The 21,555-nt window shown below is 48.9% G+C and overlaps 3 protein-coding genes across 5 annotated transcripts; all 3 read right to left on the minus strand.

Moving 5' to 3' along the window:
• Positions 1-3,878: 3,878 nt before the first annotated feature.
• On the minus strand, positions 3,879-8,285 carry LOC128722392 (uncharacterized). Its single transcript, XM_053816102.1, has 6 exons — positions 8,055-8,285; positions 7,803-7,957; positions 6,942-7,728; positions 4,996-5,304; positions 4,751-4,902; positions 3,879-4,666 (listed from the first exon to the last, which is right to left on the minus strand). The coding sequence occupies exons 1-6, from the start codon at positions 8,283-8,285 to the stop codon at positions 3,892-3,894; spliced, it is 2,409 nt and encodes an 802-aa protein (XP_053672077.1). The 3' UTR covers positions 3,879-3,891.
• A 2,019-nt stretch (positions 8,286-10,304) lies between these two features.
• On the minus strand, positions 10,305-12,826 carry LOC128731486 (facilitated trehalose transporter Tret1-like). Its single transcript, XM_053824609.1, has 5 exons — positions 12,590-12,826; positions 12,066-12,507; positions 11,822-11,991; positions 11,187-11,750; positions 10,305-11,109 (listed from the first exon to the last, which is right to left on the minus strand). Exons 1-5 carry the CDS (start codon positions 12,824-12,826, stop codon positions 10,846-10,848), a joined length of 1,677 nt encoding a protein of 558 aa, XP_053680584.1. The 3' UTR covers positions 10,305-10,845.
• A 2,878-nt stretch (positions 12,827-15,704) lies between these two features.
• LOC128730335 (leucine-rich repeat-containing protein 58) lies at positions 15,705-20,452 on the minus strand. Of its 3 annotated transcripts, none has more exons than XM_053823376.1 (6): positions 20,380-20,452; positions 18,793-19,458; positions 17,577-17,793; positions 16,581-16,770; positions 16,402-16,495; positions 15,705-16,316 (listed from the first exon to the last, which is right to left on the minus strand). In XM_053823376.1, the coding sequence occupies exons 2-6, from the start codon at positions 19,281-19,283 to the stop codon at positions 16,238-16,240; spliced, it is 1,071 nt and encodes a 356-aa protein (XP_053679351.1). In that variant the 5' UTR covers positions 19,284-19,458; positions 20,380-20,452; the 3' UTR covers positions 15,705-16,237. The 3 variants fall into 3 exon arrangements, with proteins under 3 accessions (XP_053679351.1, XP_053679353.1, XP_053679352.1); XM_053823378.1 differs by having other exon boundaries at positions 18,793-19,455; positions 20,380-20,448; XM_053823377.1 differs by lacking the exon at positions 20,380-20,452 and adding an exon at positions 19,620-19,637.
• Positions 20,453-21,555: the final 1,103 nt, after the last annotated feature.

Genomic DNA, 21,555 nt, shown 5'->3' on the forward strand with positions numbered 1-21,555 from the left:
CCCTGTCTCACTCTCTCGCATCCCTCCGATTTTTCCCAACAACCCTGCCCAACGCCTACTACGGCAGCATTAATTTATCAAACCAAATAAATTATTTCGCATTAAAGCTTTATTTAATGTCACCTTAAAAAACCGGTTACTCTTTATATGGCGCTCAACCTCGCCCCCTCAATAGCCGCGGATAATGTTTTTCAATTTTCGGTGGAGCAGAAAAACGCACTCCACTGCATTTTACACAGCGCTCACACACCGAGCGACGAACGGATGCCAGAACCAGTTCCTAATCGTCAGGCATCGTCGCACTGTCCGCATCCCATTTCCGCCACGGAAAACCACGGAAAGCCGGCAAACACCACCCGTTAATTACGCTACGCAAAGATTTATGGGCCACCCACGTGCCCACGCTCAGCGCAACTTCCGGTAATGGCGTACCGCACCGGAAGCACCGTGCTGGGCCGTGATCGGATAAAGATCTCGAGAGCACCCAGAGGACCCAGCCGAGTTCGAGAGAAAGAAAGAAAGAACGAACGAACGAACGAGAGAGAGAGCGAGCTTCAGGCAACTTGTTTAATTAGTTCCCTCGCGCGGATTGGTTTAGTTATTAATTTTAAAAACGTACTTTCGCGAACGGTTTTTCCGGCTGGCCGTAATCAATCGGCACAGTTCAAACCGCGATCAACGCACCACCGAAACGACGACATTCCACTTTCCAGTATGGCCAGCGGTGAAATGGCCACATCCTCGAAATGGTCGCCATCCAGTCGATCCAAACAATCGCTTTCCGGCCGGGGGGCTGGGTCGTCAATGCGTTTAAAATGAGAGTTTTATTTGGGCGTACTTAATTTTTACCACCACCACCGCCACCAATCGACGGTGGCGCCACGCGAACGCACTTCCGGTTCCGGTCGCGCGCTAGTGCTAGCTTTTTACGAATGCTCTTAAATTTTATGCCATCCGTGGGTGGTTGCGTGGCCGTGATTTTTGATCGGAAAGTGACGCCCGCCCGGAAAAGCGCACCACCGGAAGAAGCTTTCCTTTTGGAAAGAAAAAACACATTTGGCGCGTGGGAGGGGAAGACTTGCACCCGGGGGTCGAACCGTTAACTTTCGCAAAACAATTTCCTGCTGCCTAATTGAAAGTTAAGCACATTTCCCACCCCCCAGCGGGAAGCGGGAAAGATGCGGGAAAGATCGTCCCGACGGAAAAGCAACAACGAGATGGTCGAAGATTGCAAATAAATTTGCACAAACCGCGCCGCCTCGGGCCGAGTTTGGGGCCGGTTCGGTCGCCAGGAAGTGGAAGGTAAGAAATTAAATAAATTTGTAATAAATAACTCCCGCCCCGTCCGTGGGGAAAAAAGGAGTTCGAGATTCGTCTAAACAGACACGATTGATAGCGTGGGTTGAGTTGCCTGCGGTTATCCGTCGGCTAGCCGGACCGCTTCTGCCATTTGGAGGAACCCGTTTGTGGGGCCCATGTTTCCCTGGAAAAACTCGGGAACGCAAACGCTTGAAAGAACGCGCTGGTTTGCCAACAATTTCGGAAGCAATTTGGTCGATCGACAGCCCTGCATCAGGTGGGAAAACGACGGTTTGCGTCCTGGCATTTGCCGTCTCTCGTTTTACGGTGATTATTCGATCTTTTCCCAACACTTCTTGCAAACCGGTGTGCTGGCAAAGGCAAATAGGTTCGTCCTTTTCGTTTTTTTTTTTTTTTTGCAAAACCCTCCAGCCTTCAGTTTTCCACACACATGAGGTTCCCCATCCCAGGTCGGATCATAAATCAAAGCTTCGCTTGGGTCGATTTTTCTGCCCCTCCCCCCCCCCCCCTCCCTCAGCTAAATGCTGGAAGGGACGAATTGGACCGGGACAATGCAACGTAAATAAAGAGTTATATGGCAATACCGGGGCATACCGGGACAATATCGAGGCCCCGGAAGTATCGTTTAGCCGCGTTCGGTGATGGCGTGCCACGCCGTGATAAGTTTCGCCCCCTAACGGGGAGGGTTGCAAAAATTTATTGGAAAACTTTTTCAATATTGCCGACACGTTGTGAGGAACGTCATCCATCAGCCCGTGCGCCGACTGACGGATGAAGTCGAGCATGCTGTCACGTGTAGAGATGTCTTTTTAGGGGCGATAGTTGTCCTTAGACGGTGAAATGCATCCCGTAGCGTCACACGGTTCGATTTCCACGAAAGCCCAACCCCCTAAATCTTTAGTTCGCTTTTATCGGTTATTGATTAAGCACCCTTCAGGGTGGTAGATAAAGCAATCATTTAGCGATAATCCGCCTCAAGTCCTGTCACGCCGCGTGATCCCGGTAGGAGCGGGGATTGGAACCGTTCCACCGGGAATGGGAAACTTTCCACTGTCCTCCACACCGCTGGGAGATTCGGCTCGAGGAAGGACCCCTTTTTGATTGCCCTTTGATGAACGATTAATTCGAGGGCAATTAATTTATAACGCTTGAATAACGCACCGTGCCAAGCGGGGGTGGAGTGGAAATGGGCAGGCCGCGGTATTTCACCATCGCACAAATTGAACCGCGACGCATCAGCATCTAATTAGGGGTGACATTAACCGCTAATAGAAACGCCAGCTTTTCCCGCCTGAATAATTTAGAACGAGCCTGCGTCAAATGCTGGCAGGAATTTTTGGGCGAGAAGAAGAAAAGCTCTCATCATCACGCATGGCTTGCTACGTTGGACTCGCTATTCTTGTGTATTTCTCGCACGCTGTTTACATGGCGCTCTTGAAAGGCTCGAGCATTATTTACGCAGCGGTGTACCCTTTGAATGGGGCACACAAAAAGAAAAAGTCGTCTTTCCGATTAAATTAATACGGTACGGTCATTAGCAGCACCGTAATTGCTCAAGTGGTGTTCAGTCCGTTGTACGTTTCAATGGTCAAACAACCGCCGGTCAAATGATCTCCATTTTGTTTACATGACACAGGTAGAGTGTAATAAGATCAAAACTAGAAACAGTAGAAGCTTAACGGGCTGTAGATGGGCTGTAACACTTTATCTTCATTTGCGCGATATGATAAAAAAAACTATGAACGTGCCCAATTCAATTCCGCATGGATGTCAGACTCATCTGTTGGATGCAACAATGATTTCATCACTAGCATCGCATTTCAAAACTGCATTTCAATTCGCTAGCTACGCTTAACCGTGGAATTAGATTCGCTACATCCGCCACCACGAATGTGCAACCAATTTTTAGGGAAAATTATAGATGCAAAAGTGCTGCAACGAATAATGCGCTGCGTTGAGCTATTCCCCCGCCATTCCGCGGAAAACTGGACCGTTTTGCTCAACACCAAACGGCACCAGGTTGAAACGATTGCAAATTGGTGGAAGTGGAAATTTTACCGTATTTTAGCTGCGCTACATCCTTTTTAACCAGCGTGTCCATAATAACGGACACTCCGAGCAAACTAACCGAAATCCAAACTTCCAGCGGGATAATTATTACTATACAAAACTCCCCACCAGCGCGCTTTTTGCGAATGACTTCCGCGTTGAAATAATTTCCAGCTCGACTTTCGGCTCTTTTTTTTTTTGCTGCCTTTTGTCCGTTAACACGCCATTTTTCACCGTCGAACACGCTGCGGTAGAACAGTTTAAAACACAATCAGTCATTCAAACCGGCCACACAACCGCCGGCCGGCCAGTCGTGGAAGCACGCGGAAAGTTTTCAGTCAGTTCGCGAGCCAACCACCGGTGGCGCTTCGCAGCGTTAATCGCACCGGGAAAACCCACCAAGGATATTGGATGAATTATTTATTAGCACTTTTCTGCCATTTTTTTCTTCCACCCTGCATTCCATTAACAAAAAAAAAATAAAGCGCGAAACAAACTCCCTTCTCGACAGCCGGCATCGAACTAGAGCGCCCAAACTTTCACGTAGTCCACCAGCAGCGAGGCGGACTTTCCACCGTCCTTGGCGAGGTTCCACGTCGGCAGCCACTGGTCGCGTCCGTTCCAGAAGTCCGTGGCCGCCTGCGGGGAGTTGTTCTTCCACGGTTTCCCACCCGGGTTGGTGGCCGTATCCGGGAAGTACGCCACGCCACCGACCGCCAGGTTGATGACAAAATGGAACTCCTGATCGAACGGAGCCATGTGCGTCCCATAGCGCCACGGATTCTCGAGGTTGTGCTTCGCGAAGTCACCCCGCTTCCAGAAGTCCCCGCCGATGGTGGCCAACGCCTCACCGTTGATGCTCACCGTGATGTTGTCCGGTGTCCACACGAACCCGAACGTGCTAAACTGCTTGTTGTACTCCTGCCCGGGCAGGGCGTTCTTCGTCAGAGTTGCCGTCGGGTAGCCGTTGTACGACGGACTCGGCCCAAAGTGCAACGTCTGCCCGACCTGGGCCGTTCCGATCTGCACGCCATCCTGCACCAGCGCTTCATTGCCGCGCGATTCCATCAGATCCATCTCGCCCGAAACTGGCCAGCTTCCGTAGACGTTGCGCTTCGGCAGCAACCAAATCGCAGGCCACAACCAATCGCCTGTGGGTATTTTAGCGCGAACTTTCGCCCGACCGTACTTGAAGTTAAATGAACCGATCGTCCGGATGCGAGCACTCTTCACCGGGTTCACGATATGCTGCTGATTACCGACCCGGACGCACCCGTAGAACGCATCATTCGTACAGCTGCAATAGAGAATCGCAGTCAGTGATCGCAGCAAGTACCAAACGTTAGATAAGCTGTCACGGTGCGGAAGGTTATCAACTCACTGGTCCGGATAGTTGCCCTGCAAACTTAGCGTGCCGGACGTCAGGTAAGCTTCACCAAACTGGTCCGAAGTTAGCGTCGGTCGGATGTTCAGCTCGCCGTTCTCCACGAACGAGTTCGATCGATTGTTGGTGTACCACTGGAACTCCCAGTTCTGTAAAAAAGAGGTTTGAAAAACAACATTATCACCATTCGATTTCGTGCACCACTTCCGGAACAAAGTCCCGAAAAAAAAACGACGACTTACACCACCACCGGCCAGTGTGTTTTCGTGTTCCCACTTCTCGAAGTCGAAAAAGTCAAAGTTGTCCTCGAATATGAGCTCCCCACTGCAGAAGGTGCGTCCACGATCGATCAAAGCACCACTCGCCGTGGTGACGGATCGGACACACTCAGACGTACCAGCTTCGGTCGTAGTAGTCTCAGTCGTATAAGCCTCCAAAACCCAGCTACTGGTTGCTAGTAGCAACGACGCGATCACCAACCGCACAGTGACGTACCGCGACATGACTTCTAATCTACACACACACACACACGCGTACACTCTATCAAACGATCAACGAACGACAAGAATCTCCCGACCCAATGTATTCCGGATGCAGCAGAGTGCCGGACACGGACCAGACGCTTGAACGACTGCAGCGATACTGAGTTCAACGCCGGTCGTAGAATGAAGCTTTATAACGACCCGCTTGGGGATGTGTGCTAGTGAGCCGCCTCGTCAAACTGGTTGCTGGACGTGAGCTTGAGCTGTGTGGAGCACGTGCCACGGTTCGGTGGGATTGACCCGACCATCTGGGGTTTCCACGAAAGTGCTCACGTACGGAACCTAGCTGAACGATGATTGCGATTGATGCGGTGGGATTTTTTAGCAAAACGAACAAGGACTCGCAGGTGTTGGGATATAAAACTAAAACGCTATTCTATTGGGCACTTTTTGTGGATGATGATCATCCTGATTGAACCTCATCAAGGGATGTTGATAAGGTGGGTGCTCCATCGCTAAAAAAATTCAAATAAGCATACCGTTGAATGTCTCTAATAACCCCAACGCAGTGTGCATTTGGCACACGCCAACTTTTACGTCAACCTAGCGCCAACGCCAGGCCGATCATGCACACCTGAGGGAGTCACTGATCGCTATCATCCACCCGCCGATGCACGCCTCCACCGAGATGCGCCGCTTTTTCCTGCTCTCATGCATGGAATGGTGGAAGCGCCGGTGTGCATTGTTCTAGCCATTTTCTCTCTTTCTTTCCTTTTTCTCTTGTTTCACTCCTCGCTCGGAACGATTCTACCGGACCGAGCCCAAAATGGTTTAATCCAACCGATGCGCGCGCCATAGCGACAGCACCAAGTTCAATTAAGCGTTGCCGTTTGCACACCCTGGACGGACCGGCCGTCGGCTAAATGGAATCATTTGAGTTTTGGGAATCCCCGTGCGGGAAACTACGCGACCGATTATACTGCACCAAATCGTTGTTGCTTTATGCCAAACCCAGCTATGCTGCTTGGCGCATTGGCGATTGCGTCTTGGAACCGGCATTTGGCGAAACAGGTTCTGGCCGGTTCTGGCGACCGTGGGTCACAGATACGCCGGCCCTGTCAAATGATCCCGAGAGTGTTGCGTTGTTTTTTTTTCTTTTCCTTTTGTAGGTTTTTTTGCACCATAAAAATCCAGCCGGTTCCTTATCCCGATGCGGAGGATGTGCTTGTTGCAGGCACACACACGCACACGATGACACCCAGGTCGTGACTGTTTGGAGTAATAATTGCGTTTCTTTGCCATTTTTTTGTTGTTGTTGTCTAATAAAGTAAACAATTCTCACGAAGTATCTCACATAACTTACAGGCGATTGAATTCGGTCGTGACATTCGAGCAAGGAAGAAACCGGTGTGAAAAATTAAATGCAAATATCGAGAGAAGCAAGAGCGAAGATGGTATCGCAATGCAACAATGTGTTGTCGTGATTGAATTATATAAGGATAATTTTTAATATCAACTTGTTAAATTTGATTCCTATCAAACAGCGCGTTTGTGTTTACTAGCTGTGTTCGAAGAGTTCTACATGCTAAATGATCCTTTTCACAGCATCCGAGCGAACCTAGCATGCTATGAGCCTAAAGTGATTGGCTTCTAAAGGCAACTAAAGCACCCTTCGCCTAGGACCACCGGACGTTCCCTTAAAGGGCCCACACGCGCACGTAATCCACCTGCAGGGATGCGTCCTTCGACTCACCATCGTCCAGCTTCCACGTCGGTAGCCAATCGTTCTTGCCATTCCAGAAATCGGTCATCGCATGCGGCCACCCATTCTGCCACGGTTTGCGCGTCGGGTTGATATCGTCATCGGAGAAGTAATCCGATCCACCGACGGCGATCGAGATCTTGAAGTAAAACTCCTGATCAAACGGTGCCATGATGCTCCCATACCGCCACGGGTTGTCCAGCCCGGGTGTGCTGATGTTGAAGTTACCCTTCTGCCAGAACCCGGTGCCGACCTTCACCGTGCCCGTCTCGATGTCGTTGATGCTGAACGTGACGTGATCGGGCGTCCACTCCATCTGATACCGGTGGAACCCGGTATGGTAGCCCTTACCCGATTCCGAGTTGCGCGTAAAGGACGTCCCAAGCGCCCCGTACCCGGACCCGTGAGCCACATCCGGACCGAACTTTAACGTCGACGAGACCTGCTCGATACCGACGTTGATACCGTTCTTGATCAGCTCCCGGTTGCCCTTGGATTCGAGCAGATCGATCTCACCGGATGCCGGCCACCGCCCGTACGCGTTCACCTTCGGCAGGAACCAAATCGCGGGCCACAGCCAATCTCCGGCTGGTAGTTTTGCGCTTACCTCCACCTTACCGTACTTGAACGCGAACGAATCCACCGTCCGGATGCTGGCACTTTTCACCGGGTTCAACACCTGCCCGTGGGTTCCCGTTCGTACGCAACCATCCGGCGCGTGTTTGGTACACCTGCGGGGTACCGAACACGAAACATTGGCAACATTAATCTGGCACTACTCACTGTTCAAACAAGCATTACTCACTGTTCCGCTGGGGACGAACCGTGAATGTTTAGGACACCTGAGCGAAGGAACGCTTCACCGTACTCGTCCACTGTCAGTGTTGGGCGGATGAAGAGATTTCCCTCACGGACGAACGAATTCGAGCGGTTGTTCGTGAACCACTGGAACTCCGAGTCCTGAAAGAGAGAGAGAGAGAGAGAGAGAGAGAGAGAGAGAGAGGAACAAAAAACCCAAACAGCTCACTGCAAAGCTCCTTCGACGAGTCGTCCTTACCGTGTTCCCGGCAAGCGTGTTCTCGTGCTGCCACGTGTCCAGATCGAACCCATCGAACGTGTCCTCGAAGATGAGATCACCCGGACAAAAGGGTCCGGCCGGTGCCTTACCACCGCTGGCGGTTGTAAGCGACTTTTCCTGGCACTTGGAGCTGGAGCTCGTTTTTCCACCGAGTACGATCCCGATCACAGCCAGCACGCCCAAAACCACACCACACATCGGTAGTCGCATTGTCGCCTTTCTGATTTCCAATCGCGCGTTGTTCCGACAAGCCGACCGGACTGCCACCTACTCTGAGGTTCGAAACAAGCGCGAAAAACTTATATACGCGTGATGCTCGTCGGGTGTGTGGGTGTGTGTGTCGAGAACTGGCCGCATCTGCTAGATTTACAGCATAATTATGCTGGCCGGGCATTGATTTACCGCCCCCGGGCGATGGAAGGCCACCGGGTACCGTGGGTGACGGAAGCGCGACTAGCTCGACGTGTGAAAGTTGGAGCATTCGCGACAATGCACGCGTGCTCTCCAACCACGCTCCACGAGATCACTATCGGGCGTTGTCATGTCGTGGATACCGATGGCCGATGCATCACCGGGCGGGCGAGATCGCGCATGATAGCCATCATCGGAAAATGCTCCCACCGACACGAGGTGCTTGCGTCGGGTCAGGAGCGGGATGGAAATGCACTTAGCGGCCGATTAGACCTCGGGGTGGGTGGAAAACAATCGCACCCGATTTATGGGCTGCTGGTGGGTGTTGATTCGTTCCGGCAGATCGCACGGTGAATGGATTTCCAACCACACACGGGAGTGTCATCTATGGTTTATGAGCTAAACAAAAAAAATCGTGATATTTACAAGCGACTCTTACATAAGTGGACCTGCAGGCTGGGTGTCGATAGGCCACACTATGCGAAGCGGGGAAACAAACGGACAGATGGTTAGAATTCCCCACCTACACCAAGGGGTAGTTTCAGCCGGCATTTACATTTCTTTTTTCACGTGCCACTGATAACAAGCCAGCGATGATGAGTGTTTAGATTGGGACGGTTTTAGTTTGCTTTTTGTTTTGCTCTGCTGGTGGGAAATGGGGTTGTGGTCTGCTTATCAACGCTCCTGGTACCGTTTGTACAGTGTACAATCAAGTCTTACAAACGTGAAGGTAACTGCTCAAAACTATCACATTACATTTAAATAGCTTCCGTTTCATTCGCTCGAAGCTGCCGTCATAAAATGCAATTTACGCGTTACGCAACGGTAATTATTGGAGCATAAAATTAAACCAACCGGATTCGGGTTCTTGTTGCCAGCCAAACCCCCGAACGCAAAGCATCCGTAACTCCGGCCTTTTCCCTCCCGGTGGAAAGTTTAGATTGTGCTCGAAAAAATCCCACCGGCACACGGTCGGTTGAACTCGCCGCATGTCCGATTCACTGCCGGTCGCCGGAGAAAGGATTTTCCACCCGGGGAAAAATTACCTTTGCGCGCCATCAATCAATGCTTGCTTTAGTGGACGTGATTCAGCGATGAGGCGCACCGAGCAGATACGCCATTTTCCCGGCATGCGATGGGAAAATAAACTTTCCCCATGAGAAAAAGGGAGAGCGAGAGTGCGCGCTCTTGGTGGCTGGCAAATGAAATCAACGTGAATTATTTCGTTTCCAGCCCGGAAGCTATCGTGCAGTGATTTGCTTTGGAGCGTTCAATCCGCTTCAGCGTGCTATGAAATATGCAATCGTTGCGCTGGTGACAAGTTCTTTCCAGGGTGCAATACGGACGGAAAAATGGCCGATCGCAGTGGAGAATTGCGTGCTGTTGGGAATTTAATTCCTTTGACGAAACATTCACCCACCCAAAAGTCTCACATTTATCGATCTATTGAGCTAAGCGTAGGGGCATAGCTTAAAGATGATGTAGATTATTTTCTGCTGAACCACAAAATGTTTTGTTTTTTTGTTTTCAATATCCTCTTCAAGAAGTATGCAGTTTTGGGGATTCCTGCCTCATAGGAATCAACGCACCTGCCACCCAGTATAAAAACTCACTCAACAATAACAAACAATCCATTCACCACCTGCACGCCTCTACAATAAATCAATAAAACAATCACGATATGCAACAATTTTGCAGAAATCCCACAAACCTAACTTACCCAAAAAAATTCAAAGTGAACAGTTCGCAGATAAGATATCAAAAGAAACGTGTAATCATGCTAAAGCAAATAACTTCAACCGGTGCTGCGTTGCTGGTAAAATAGTCCTCTTTATTTTTCTCGTTTCGTTCGTTGTACATACGGTTGATAGAAAAAAAATCTCTATAATATAAAATATTGCTCCCACAGAAGAGCGTACTCTTCCATACAATCTACAGCCTCCAACAAGTTGCTCGTCTTTTCATTAGCTATTTAAGCGCAGCTGTGTTACTCGCTCAACCTTTACGTCTCGTGTAAAATGAGTTTGGTTTTGTTAGTGGTAATCTTCTGTTTCTCTAACGTTTCTGTTTTTTTTTGGCTCAAGATGCTCCAGTTCATCGTACTGTTCGTTACGCCTAGCTAAAGCTACTACATGGAAGACTTATTTAAAGTTTAGGCTTTCTCGCCTCCCGCCCATCTCTAGTAACTTCTCGCACATCTCGTAGGGTGTGTGGCAGGAACTCCACTCTGCCAGCTTCTATATTAATCACATTCCGTTCGCGAATGCCGTCCAAACGCACCGCAAAGTAGGTACCTTAACTAAATCGAAATCTCACACAATCACTCAAACACACACACACACACGAAGGAGTGTATTTTTTAGCTAACACTTCCTTTAACCTGCACTCTCGCCTGTCGATGGCGGTTGTCTGCAAACTGCTGCTCGATGTCGGCGAAGCTCTTGCCGAACGTTTCCGGCACATACCGGTAGATGTACGCCACGCCGGCAAAGCTGGTGACCGCGTACAGATAGAAGATCCCCCGTATCGTCACCAGTTCGAGCAGATAGGGGAAAATCTTGACCACACCGAACATCAGCACATACGCGACGGACACGGTCAATCCGCCGAGCTTTCCTTTGACCTACGGAGGGAGGAAAATCGATCGTAAAAACGGTGCGGAAAAGGATGCGGGCTTGGAACCACGCAAACGCTACTTACATCCGTCGGCAGCAGCTCACCAATCATCGTCCAGGGCAACACCAGATACCCGAGAGCGCTGGAGCACACGTAACCAAGGACACACACCAGCAGGACGTAGCTACCGATCACCGCATTCACACCGAGGCGATCGTGCACCACATCAAGATAAAGCCCGCCAAAGATCATGCACCCGCCCATGGCCAGTCCGGAAATGCACAGCAACGGGCGACGTCCGTATTTCCGTGAGCAGCCAGACGTTATGATCGACATCACGAAACGTATCAACCCCAGCACGACCAGCGCAGTGTACTGGTTGAAGCTGGCACCCGGTTGCTCACCTAACGTCGCCCGGTTTATCTCCTGGAACACGTTCAAGGCGTAGAAGATGAGCACGTACGCACCGGACAGCTGCTGGAACACGAACACCAGCAGCAGGATGAGCATGGGCCGGTATACGCGCGGTTGCAGGAGCACTTTCAGCGTAAACGAGCCCACCGTTCGGTGTCCTTTTGCGTTCGATCCGGGATCGTGTCGTGCCGGGTGAGCATTCGCGACAATCTGCACGTACTGCTCGTCTGCCAGCTGGTGGGAGAAAAAGGGCGCGATGAAGCGAAATGAGGATGAAATCGTATCGTCCTGCCGGCTTCACTTACCTTCCGATCGCGGTACAGCCAGTTGAGAACGTTGCGCGCTTTCGCAGGGTCCTTTTTGGTGAATGTCACCAGCCAGTGCGGTGACTCGGGGATGAGCAGAATCAGAAGGAACGTGACAGCGGAAAACGCTGCGTAGATGTACGCAATCGCTCGCCAGTCGAAAAACACCGCTGTGGGAAGAGCAACAGTGAGAGCGTTTAGTATGCACGGACCGGAACGTGTTTCCGAGGTCCTTCTCGCTTACCTAGCACGCACGTGAGCAGTATTCCGAAGGACACGAACACACTGTTTGCGCACAGTAGCATCGGGCGCAAGGATACGTGCGAGATTTCGCTAACGTACACGAGGGCCACTGTCGTGAGGCCACCGGACGTGCCAAGGATGATGCGAGCCACGTAGATCATGCTGACATTCGAGGCACCAGCGATCAGGAACCAACCGATCGCGAACGGCACACAGGTGGCCAGTGACACTAGCTTGCGTCCGAACTGATCCATCAGCTGGCCAACGACGAGTGATCCGAGCGGTAGGGCGATCGTCACCACCGACGCAATCCAGGAGGCTTCAGCGCGCCCAATCAGTATCGGGCTGTCCGGTTCGGACAGCTGGGGCAGCAGGATGGCCGAGTACGTCATGTTGATGCCCGCCTGGATGACGAGCAGATTGACGAGGCACGTCGCGAGCACCTGCGTGGGGGTGAAGGAAAACATCCCCGAAAATCAGCCGTTGCTTTTGCACAGTGGATCAGTACAGCGATCGTGCACGAACCTGTTGGTAGCCATCTTTCCAGCCGATCGTTTCCACCGGTTTGGGGTTGTTTGGTGCGTTTGTCAACGTTAGCGGGTCGCCATCGGTTGGAACCTTTTCCGGAAGGTCACCGGAAAGTGGTTGCGCTTCAAGCTCGTGGACCGTTTTGCGTTCCTCTTCGGGCTCGTCCTGGGGCATTTCCGGTGTACCGATCGGACTCCCGATATCACTGTCCGTGCCGTTTTCAGTCGGGGCCATGGTGAGGTGTCACGCGTTAGCACCGGGGATGCCACCGGCGAGTACTGTTGGGCCAGGATGCCTCGGAACGTTGATGTGCCTTTGTGGGTGCGCCCGATACGCCACACAAATGGGTATGATAAATGGGCGCTGGGGTTGCTTTGCGGCCTGCACAGCGCCTCGTCGTGAGATAAGGCTCGTGCTGTCGTTTGAATGTTTGCTCACGTTGAGCACTAGAAAGACAAGTGCCGTGTTAGAGGGCGGTAATAGCTACCCACAACCAAGGCGGAACTGATAAGACGAGATAAACGCATTCACGCTGCCTTTTGCGCGAGCTTAGCACAACGCTGGGTTTGACTATGCATAATTCAGGCACTTCATGGTGTCATTTGCGGCTCAAACGAACCGTTGGCAGGGACTGGACAGTCGTACCCATGATAAACTGATTGATAATCAATTCACAAGGTAAGCACCGCGCGCATGGGTTGTTGTCAAACGAGCACCATTTAGCAGGGTTATTTTTCTACCATTGGGACGACCAGCATCGAAGTCAAATAAAATACGCACCAAGGTTCTTGTATGCGGTAGCTGGAACACGATGGGGCAATCTAAGTTCTTGTGAATGACTGCTTCTTGTTGCCTCATGCTTTATAAACCATAACACTACGATCTTTTACGGATGGCTCCTCCCAGGCAGATGAATAAACGCGCTATTGTCATAATTCTGGCAATTAATTAACTGCATAGGAATTCAATCGTCAGAAACGCACCCAACTCAGGCATGCACGTTGCTAACGCAGCGTTGTGCTGCGGCATACGCTCCGGCGGAACAAGGATGAAAGTGAAACGTAAACAAACCACCCTTACTGTCTGTTATGAAAAATTCACCCCCTGTCAGCAACTGCGAGGGGTTGCTATGGCTGTGTAGTGGTGTATGTGCAGTAGGCAGCTACCATGTGTGCGCAAGAGACAGAATCCATGCACACTCGCTCTAGCAACAAAGGCCCGCCGTTCAAAGGCCTTGCAATGGCATGCAGCCAGCAACCAAGGACACCAAGAAGGCCATGAGCGCTCTCAACGCTAGAAACCGAACGAGAAGCCGATAATTTTGCGTTTGTGTTTTGTGACGCACCACAAACCAAGCCACTGCCACACAAAGGTCATTAAACCCACGAATTAGACTAACCGACCGCGGCCTGTTGAACGTAGATGCAGCAAACACTGGCCACACATGCCGATAAACACAGGAAAGAACGACTGCAATTGCCCGCACACATACACATCCGTACACGCCCAAACTGACATTGTTTTTGCACGATGGGCTAAATGCATAGCGCTCGCACTCCAAATGCATCGGCATAGTTACCTTCCGAAACCACTGAAAACCGCTGAGACTTCCCAAACGGATAAACACTGGTACAGCACATGGTTCAACGTGCATCCATCATGCGTCTCCATCGACTAGCGGACACCTTCGCGCTACCTTCGACGATGCCCCAGATACATGAACTAGCACTTGCAAGAACTACAACGACAAACTATCCGTTGTAAGCGGCGGCTCGTTGTGTTGGCTGTAACCGGCGTGGGGTCGTTTTTCCGGTTCATCAGCGAAAAATGCTACCGAAAAACGTAAACAAGGCGCACACTACGCAGCACGCTCCGGACGATGACAGCACGCGCGCACCACAAGCACCCACCTATCGCGACATGCCGTTGTATTGTGCGGGCGCAGGGCGCCTGCCCGTCAGAGCGGCAACCGTTCGTAGTAGATCTACTTCTATGAGTGTGTCTCGGTTTAAAAGCCAATAGAAAACGTACACCAGAGCGAGCACGATAGTCGCCCTTGACGAGATAGCGCGATGCTCTACTGCTGGGCACAGTCCCTTCACCCTAAGCGTCTGCTGTGGGCACTAAATGGTGATAACTACTTTTGAATTTTCGTATAACATTCAAGAGCTGTGGGTGTACAAAACACAGCTAAAAAACTACTATGCGTAGCCACAAAATCTAGTTTTTCCTCATCATAGCATTTGCGTTCAAAATAAATATTCAACTGGTGCATTGTTGGGCACCCTGTGCTGCAATTTGAAACATTTCAACGATTTTGTGCATCTTTGGTGAAACGTTTCATTCAAAGATTTTGATCGAATTTTCCTCATTTTCCAGACGATTACTGTTTCAATCAAATATCTTACACATTACTAAACATTTCCTGAAATGATTACTGCTTTACATCACGGATCTTCACGAACATAATCAATAGTGCAATATAAGAAACTTATTTTTAGTTCAATATTTCCGTTTACAGCAAGGCCGAACGGTCGAAGAATATAAATAGTCCAATGATTATCATCAGTTTTGAGTGCGTCAATTTTTACAACAATTTAGCTACAATGTGCAGTCATCAAAGCACAATTAGCAAATCATTTTGAACGTTTTCCATTTACGCCAAAATGTAACGTTTTTTAACGTTGATAAACTCCAAAAATACTTTCTAGTACAATCAAGCGCTCTTTGCGTATACCTTCTTCATCTCATTTGCACGCAAAATCAATGCACAGCTTATCTTATCTCGGTGGCCCGATTGCAGACAAATGATCAGCCATCGAGTAGATGATCGTAGGCAAAATCACGTAACCAAGCGTCGTATCACGTACAACTTACAGCTGACGGCAAGCTGACATGTGTTCTATTATTTCGTATGATGATTTACTATTCCAGCATCAACCAGTTTACAATCGGATCCCGTATCCATCGCACTCATTCATCGGAAACAAAGAGATTTTCTGTGGGTAGATATAACATTTCAACCCCTATCGAGACCAATACAATTGATAATACTGATAACACGTTTGTGATATAGCTGATAGAGACTTTTGTCACAGCTGGTTTTTGTTGATTTTATATTTCTTGCTGAGTGCATAGATATCTTGTTGTATATAATATTGCTTCCCTTTTAGCTGCTCTTGGAGCACATCACATTTATATTCCAAGAGGCGTCACCGTCCGTCTGCTCCATAATAAAAGGGTGTTTCTGCAGCTGCTGCTATAAAAATGGAACTTTTACGCAGATTTTAACAAAAAACAGACGTAGATTTTTTTTCTCTATTCCTCTCTAACCACGCAACAACAATTGAACTCTCTTGATCAACGACTCCCGCACAACTTAACATATCGAAAAGGGATACGTATTGCTAAGCAACACATAATCACTTGAGGATACTTTCTTATCAGTAATAGACCAGTAACAACTAGAGCAGCATTTTTGAACCGTGCAAAATTCGACAGATCAACTAATCAATGACGACTCTTCACGAGATACGGGTGGATTATAGGGCTGAATGACGAATGCCTGTTGTCTGGTAGTTGTCCTATGCACGCTATTTGTTTGAATCTCGTAGTCCTTTGTAACGCCTTCAATGCGCCCTACGGTTATCCCAACAAAACCTTACGCATCATACTACTGCTTGGTTCACTGCCTGGATCCGATGAACTCGTATCTGCAACGCACCTGCAAACATATCGATTAAAAAATAAAACAAAATCCAATGTTATGTTCGCCGCTAGCAGCTCTGCCTATTATTCTTTCCACTTACTTTGAGGAGCACAAATACTGCAACAAAGGAATACGGTACTTGCCGCAAAAATCTACGAACTTAATGTGTTCCACTCGGTTGTCGAAAAATACTCCTAAAATGATCGAATAAACAAAATTACACACAATCATGCAAATGTTTGACCCTCAATTACGTTGCAATCATGCGTTGCCACTTACCCTTGCAGTTAGGATTAACGCAGCAATTTGCCGTCTGCAAATATTCGGACAGAGCGCGAGGTAGATCATCTGGACCGTAGCGAATGGCACAAGTTTTCACGGTACGCCCGGCAAGCTCCAAAAGACTGGGAGGATTCAGTGTCATATCCTTGACGAACCGCACAACCAACGGATTGTCGCGCAAGCTCAACTGGAACAATCAAATGGAAATAAAATGAATAACTAATTGAGATGAACAAAGAATATAGTTTTTCAGACAAAAAAAAAAAGCAACAAGCGATCTCCCAGTGCATGCTATTTACGCTCGTCAACTTTCGTCACGTGGCCCAAGCGTGTTCACTAACGTTGTCGTGTATGTCTTCAGCTTGTTTTGATGCGCTAAACGTGCATGTCATGGCAAAGTGCGGGCCATGCCGGCTAATCGACCTGCACTGATCGGTGTTATCAGCAGCGCAAGTGCTTTGTCAACCGGTGGCGATCACAAATAACACTTCTTGCATCTGTTCAAGATCAAAAAGGCCAAATTGTGCAAGCAATGACGTAGCACCCTTATTTTGCCTCAATTGGACTATTGATTACAAGCCTCTTGATTCGAAGTCAACAGCACAGAAGTGAGTTAGTGCTAATTGCTACAACATAGATTTCTGTGAGATGTGCGCATAACATGGAAAAGAGCAAATGTAATCGCTAGTAAAATCCGTAGTTTTCAAAAATACACCTTGGGTATCAAAAACCGGAAATACAAAGCCTTCCTAAGCAGTGTAATTATTGCACCCTTTTACTCGCAGTGTCGCAACCGACAGCTACAAAGTTTATAATCACTATAAATACAATGCCATTCCACTATCACAACAAATTATGAGCGGCTTTACCGGTTGAACCGGTCAATTTCTCGAGTACCGCTCGGGAGCGTTGAAATGAGGTCAAATCGTCGCACGTTTCACACGTACGCTTGCTTCCTCCCGTATTACCCTTGTTTATCGCAGTGTCCCCTACCTCAGTTAGATTCCGCAACGTAATAATTTCCCGTGGGAGATGTCTTAGCCGGTTTTTGTGCAGCAGAAGTGATTTCAGGTTGACAAGCCGCGCAATAGACGCGGGCAGCATCTCAAGCAGATTATCACAGAGGACGAGCGCATGCAAATGGTTCAACAGCCCGACTGTTTCCGGTATCTCAGTAATAAAGTTTCCTCCGAGCGAGAGCAGCTGTAAGCTGTAATGAAGAGCAAACCGAATTAGCTGTGTGATTATACGCAGATATAGCCAGTAAAATTATTCAATTCCTGTTTATCTTAGTAAACAAAATAGAAAAAATAGCTATAGCTTTATTTACTCTAGTTTGGACAGACAATAAAACTGTTTTAATGAACAGAGGAATGATACATTTGATCTATTTTCAGGATTTGGGCAGTAGGATTCATAACTGAGATTAACATCCAAAATACTCAGTATACTTTAAAGAATATTGTATATTACATGACAAAACATGTGTGCTATTGCATTCAACTGTGGATAATTCTATCTTAAAAATAAAAAAAAGCTATAATTGTACTGTAAACGTGAGTACTTTTCAAGCGGTTACTAGACAATTTAAACTTCTTTTATGCAAGCTTTCAAACGTTATTACTTGCACAAAAACACATGTTTAACTCTTTTCGCGCTTATCAACGCATAAGCACAACGAAGAAGAAGCTTGATAAACAAGCTTTTATGTTAAATGTTATAAGCGAAAGTATGTGCATTAAAGCGTTCGTACAGCAGCCAAGATAACGGCCAAACCAGTATCTCGTGGTTTTTAGGCAATTGCTATCTCCTGGTTTGCTTCCAGCTTGCTTGATGGAAGATAAAGGTAATGTCGTCAGGTCGCACTTCTAAAATTCTATACAACACGTTATCTCGGAGGACTACGCCTCCCGAAGAGACCATTTAGCTGTTAGCGTCTTCTTCTAGAAACGAACAGAAAGAAGAGCAACAGCCACGGAGAGCAGGGCGATTAGCCCCAACTGGGCTGGTCATCTAATCGCGAAATGAATTCAATACTTGTTTTGCAGCGATATGCGCAAAAAGTTTTCAAAGCTGGCAAGCGATGGAGAGCCGTATACATCCAGAATGGAAAACATTTGGCTTGCGCGTAAAATCACGCAACCCCAGGGAAGACTTTTACATTTAAAATAAACAAACATTGATGATTCATTGCGAATGCTCCACTTACTTCTGCAGCTTCCATATGTCCTTCGATACGTTGACGATCTGATTGCCCCCAAGGTACAGATACTTAAGCGACCGCAGCTCGATCACCTGCTCGGGAAAGTGCGCGAACCGGTTGCCACTTAAGTTGAGCTCTTTCAGACCGCTGCCAGCAGTGCTGAGCAGCGATTTCGGTAGCGACTTGTCCGTCAGCAGATTATTCTTCACGATCAGGGTCGTCAGCTGGCAGTTTGTGATCACCTCCGGCAATTCCTCGAGCCGATTGTTGCTCAGATCCAGCACCCGCAGGTTGGTGAAGTCGGCTAGCGAAAGCGGCACCCTTATCAGCTTGTTGTGGTTGAGCAGCACCGTTTCGATATCTTCCGCCAGCTTTTTCGACTTTGAGACGCGCAGCAGGTCGTCGTCCAGGTGCCGTTTGTTCGAATGGCCCAGATCAACCGTTTTCTGCTCGCGCGAATCACTGTCGCAGCTGTCCGAGGTGTATACGACGTCCATCTTTTGCGCGCTTTCAGATAGTGGCGGTGTCTATACGTTTATCAGCACCCGGTCCCTGCTAGTAGCCTGCAACCGCGCTGAATGTATGCTCTGCCACAGCCTGGACGTCTCCGTTCCGTCGAGCGTGGCGCATCGGAAGTAACACCAGCAGGAGCGGATGATGCCGTTTGAGCTGCTGCAAAACACAGATTCAAACGCGTAACTTGTATAAATAAGCTGAATGAGGAAGGTAGCACGGCAAATGAGCACCAATTGCCCGCCATTAATAGACACAAACAAGGGGACTAGAATGTAAAACCTAGGATGAAAATAGAACAACCGATAAATAAAAACCACCTCGTTCGGTCCCCGATCTACGCCCGCTTGCCTACCAGGCCGGGCAAAAGAAGAAAACAATATGCAAACTTGGCGAAGGTAGGACGTAGTTCCGGAACAGTTTCGGTGATGGAAGGGAAAAACCGTTTGGCTGCTTACGAAAAACGCTAGCACGATGCCAAACACTTGCGCTCTACTACTCAGCGTCTCACCGGTCAACACAATACGAACGAACGCACACACTACGGTTCGCTGTTTGAGCGATAACTGCCAGGTCCACCAACACGTCGGTCGTCCGATTATTGCGACCGTCCCGGGGCAACGCAATGGCTTGAGACAGACCGTTCGAACTGCTTGGTTTATATACTGCGTTCCGGAACCTAAAGACCAGCTTTTGGGGAAGGCTGACACACAATAGCAGGATTTGGGAAGGGGACAGAGGGTGGGCCCATGATAAACTCGAGCCTTCGTCGCGGTCAGCACGGCCGACCCGCGCTGGTTGCCTCAAGTGGTTGACTGCCACTTCTGCCCGGGCAGGAAGTCGGGACCAATTCGGTGCGCTAGGATCGATGTGTATCTGGACGATCACTTTCACGTCAATGCGTGAGTGTGTGATCGTTGTTCGCGACTTCACCATCCAAAGGGTGCCCTTATCATCAAACTCAGATTGCCGATGGCACCTCTTCTTATTCTCACACTCCCGCCGGATTTTTAAGCGCTCCGGATCGACCGCGCGAAGTAACACTACGACGAAAAGAAAAGAGAAGAGCAGACACCTTACCTAGCAAATTTTGACCGGAGGACGGCACACGGCAGCCCACCGAAACAGTGACCGTCTAGCAGGTCCGACAACGTCCAACTGATAGAAGTGGCATGCTAATTCGTTCTATTAAACATACGCGCACATACGCAGCATGGCAAGTCCCGCAGACCCCCGTTGGTCCAGGGCGTTGGTAGCCGAGGCGTACGTTATCGCGCATTTCTCGCCAGGAATAGCCTGACCAGAGGAGGGGAAAACATGTCTGATAACCACTGGGCGTTACTATCGAAGGCGCAACGAACACCAGCACCCCAATGACGCTTGGCTTAGCGCACCAGCAATACAGCACAGCTCCAAACAAGCCCGCAAGGGTGTAGCATAAACGACGGCCTCGAACATCTTCCAACATTCCGAAACATGCACAGTTAACCGGTTCGCATCAATTGACTTAATCGGAATAAATTACCAATCATCAGAAAACGTCGATCAGGCATACAATGACAAAAAATGGATGCTCCAGACGGAGAACGTTCGAAAGCGAAAGTGTGCTACATCATGAATGGCGATGGAGGGCTCCATGGAGAAGGTGGTTAAGGAAATGGACCAAAATACAATTGAACGCAACAATCTACGGTACTACTGTATCTGTACTGTATATCTACTGTAAAACCAAAAGTGGTGAACAAAAAGTGAGCAACGCGTGATGGGAGGTAAATTTTGAAAGTATAAAAATGAAACACACAAAATAAAAGTAAGGAAGGATCTGCGAAAGGAAGCGATTTCAAAACTACCATCCCATCTCTCACCTCCAACCTGGTCCAGCGTGGGTTCACTCACACGAAGCGTCCCAATTCGTGCGGTATGATAATTTTAAAATACTGTCTTGTTTCGCGAAATGGCCGATACTAAGCGGTAGTGCTCGCCAGCGAGCAAAATTTGATTTAGGATAAAAAAGAGAGCTCCTACTAGTCTACACGTCTCTACAGATGAAAAAAAGGAAACATTTCACAGCGCATAGTACGCGGATACGCCGTCCTCCTCGCTGCACAGCTGTTTCAACGATTTGCCTTTCAAACGAACGTACTCCTGGTACCACTTGTTGATTTTCGACGCTCGCAGCTCCTCAAAATAGCTGATGGCGTCGTGAACAAAGATATCGTTCTCCACGCGTTCCGTCCCACTTGCCAGCGCTGCTCG

The sequence above is a fragment of the Anopheles nili genome, chromosome 2, assembly GCF_943737925.1.
Source record: "Anopheles nili chromosome 2, idAnoNiliSN_F5_01, whole genome shotgun sequence".
In the NCBI taxonomy this organism is placed as follows: Eukaryota; Metazoa; Arthropoda; class Insecta; order Diptera; family Culicidae; genus Anopheles; species Anopheles nili.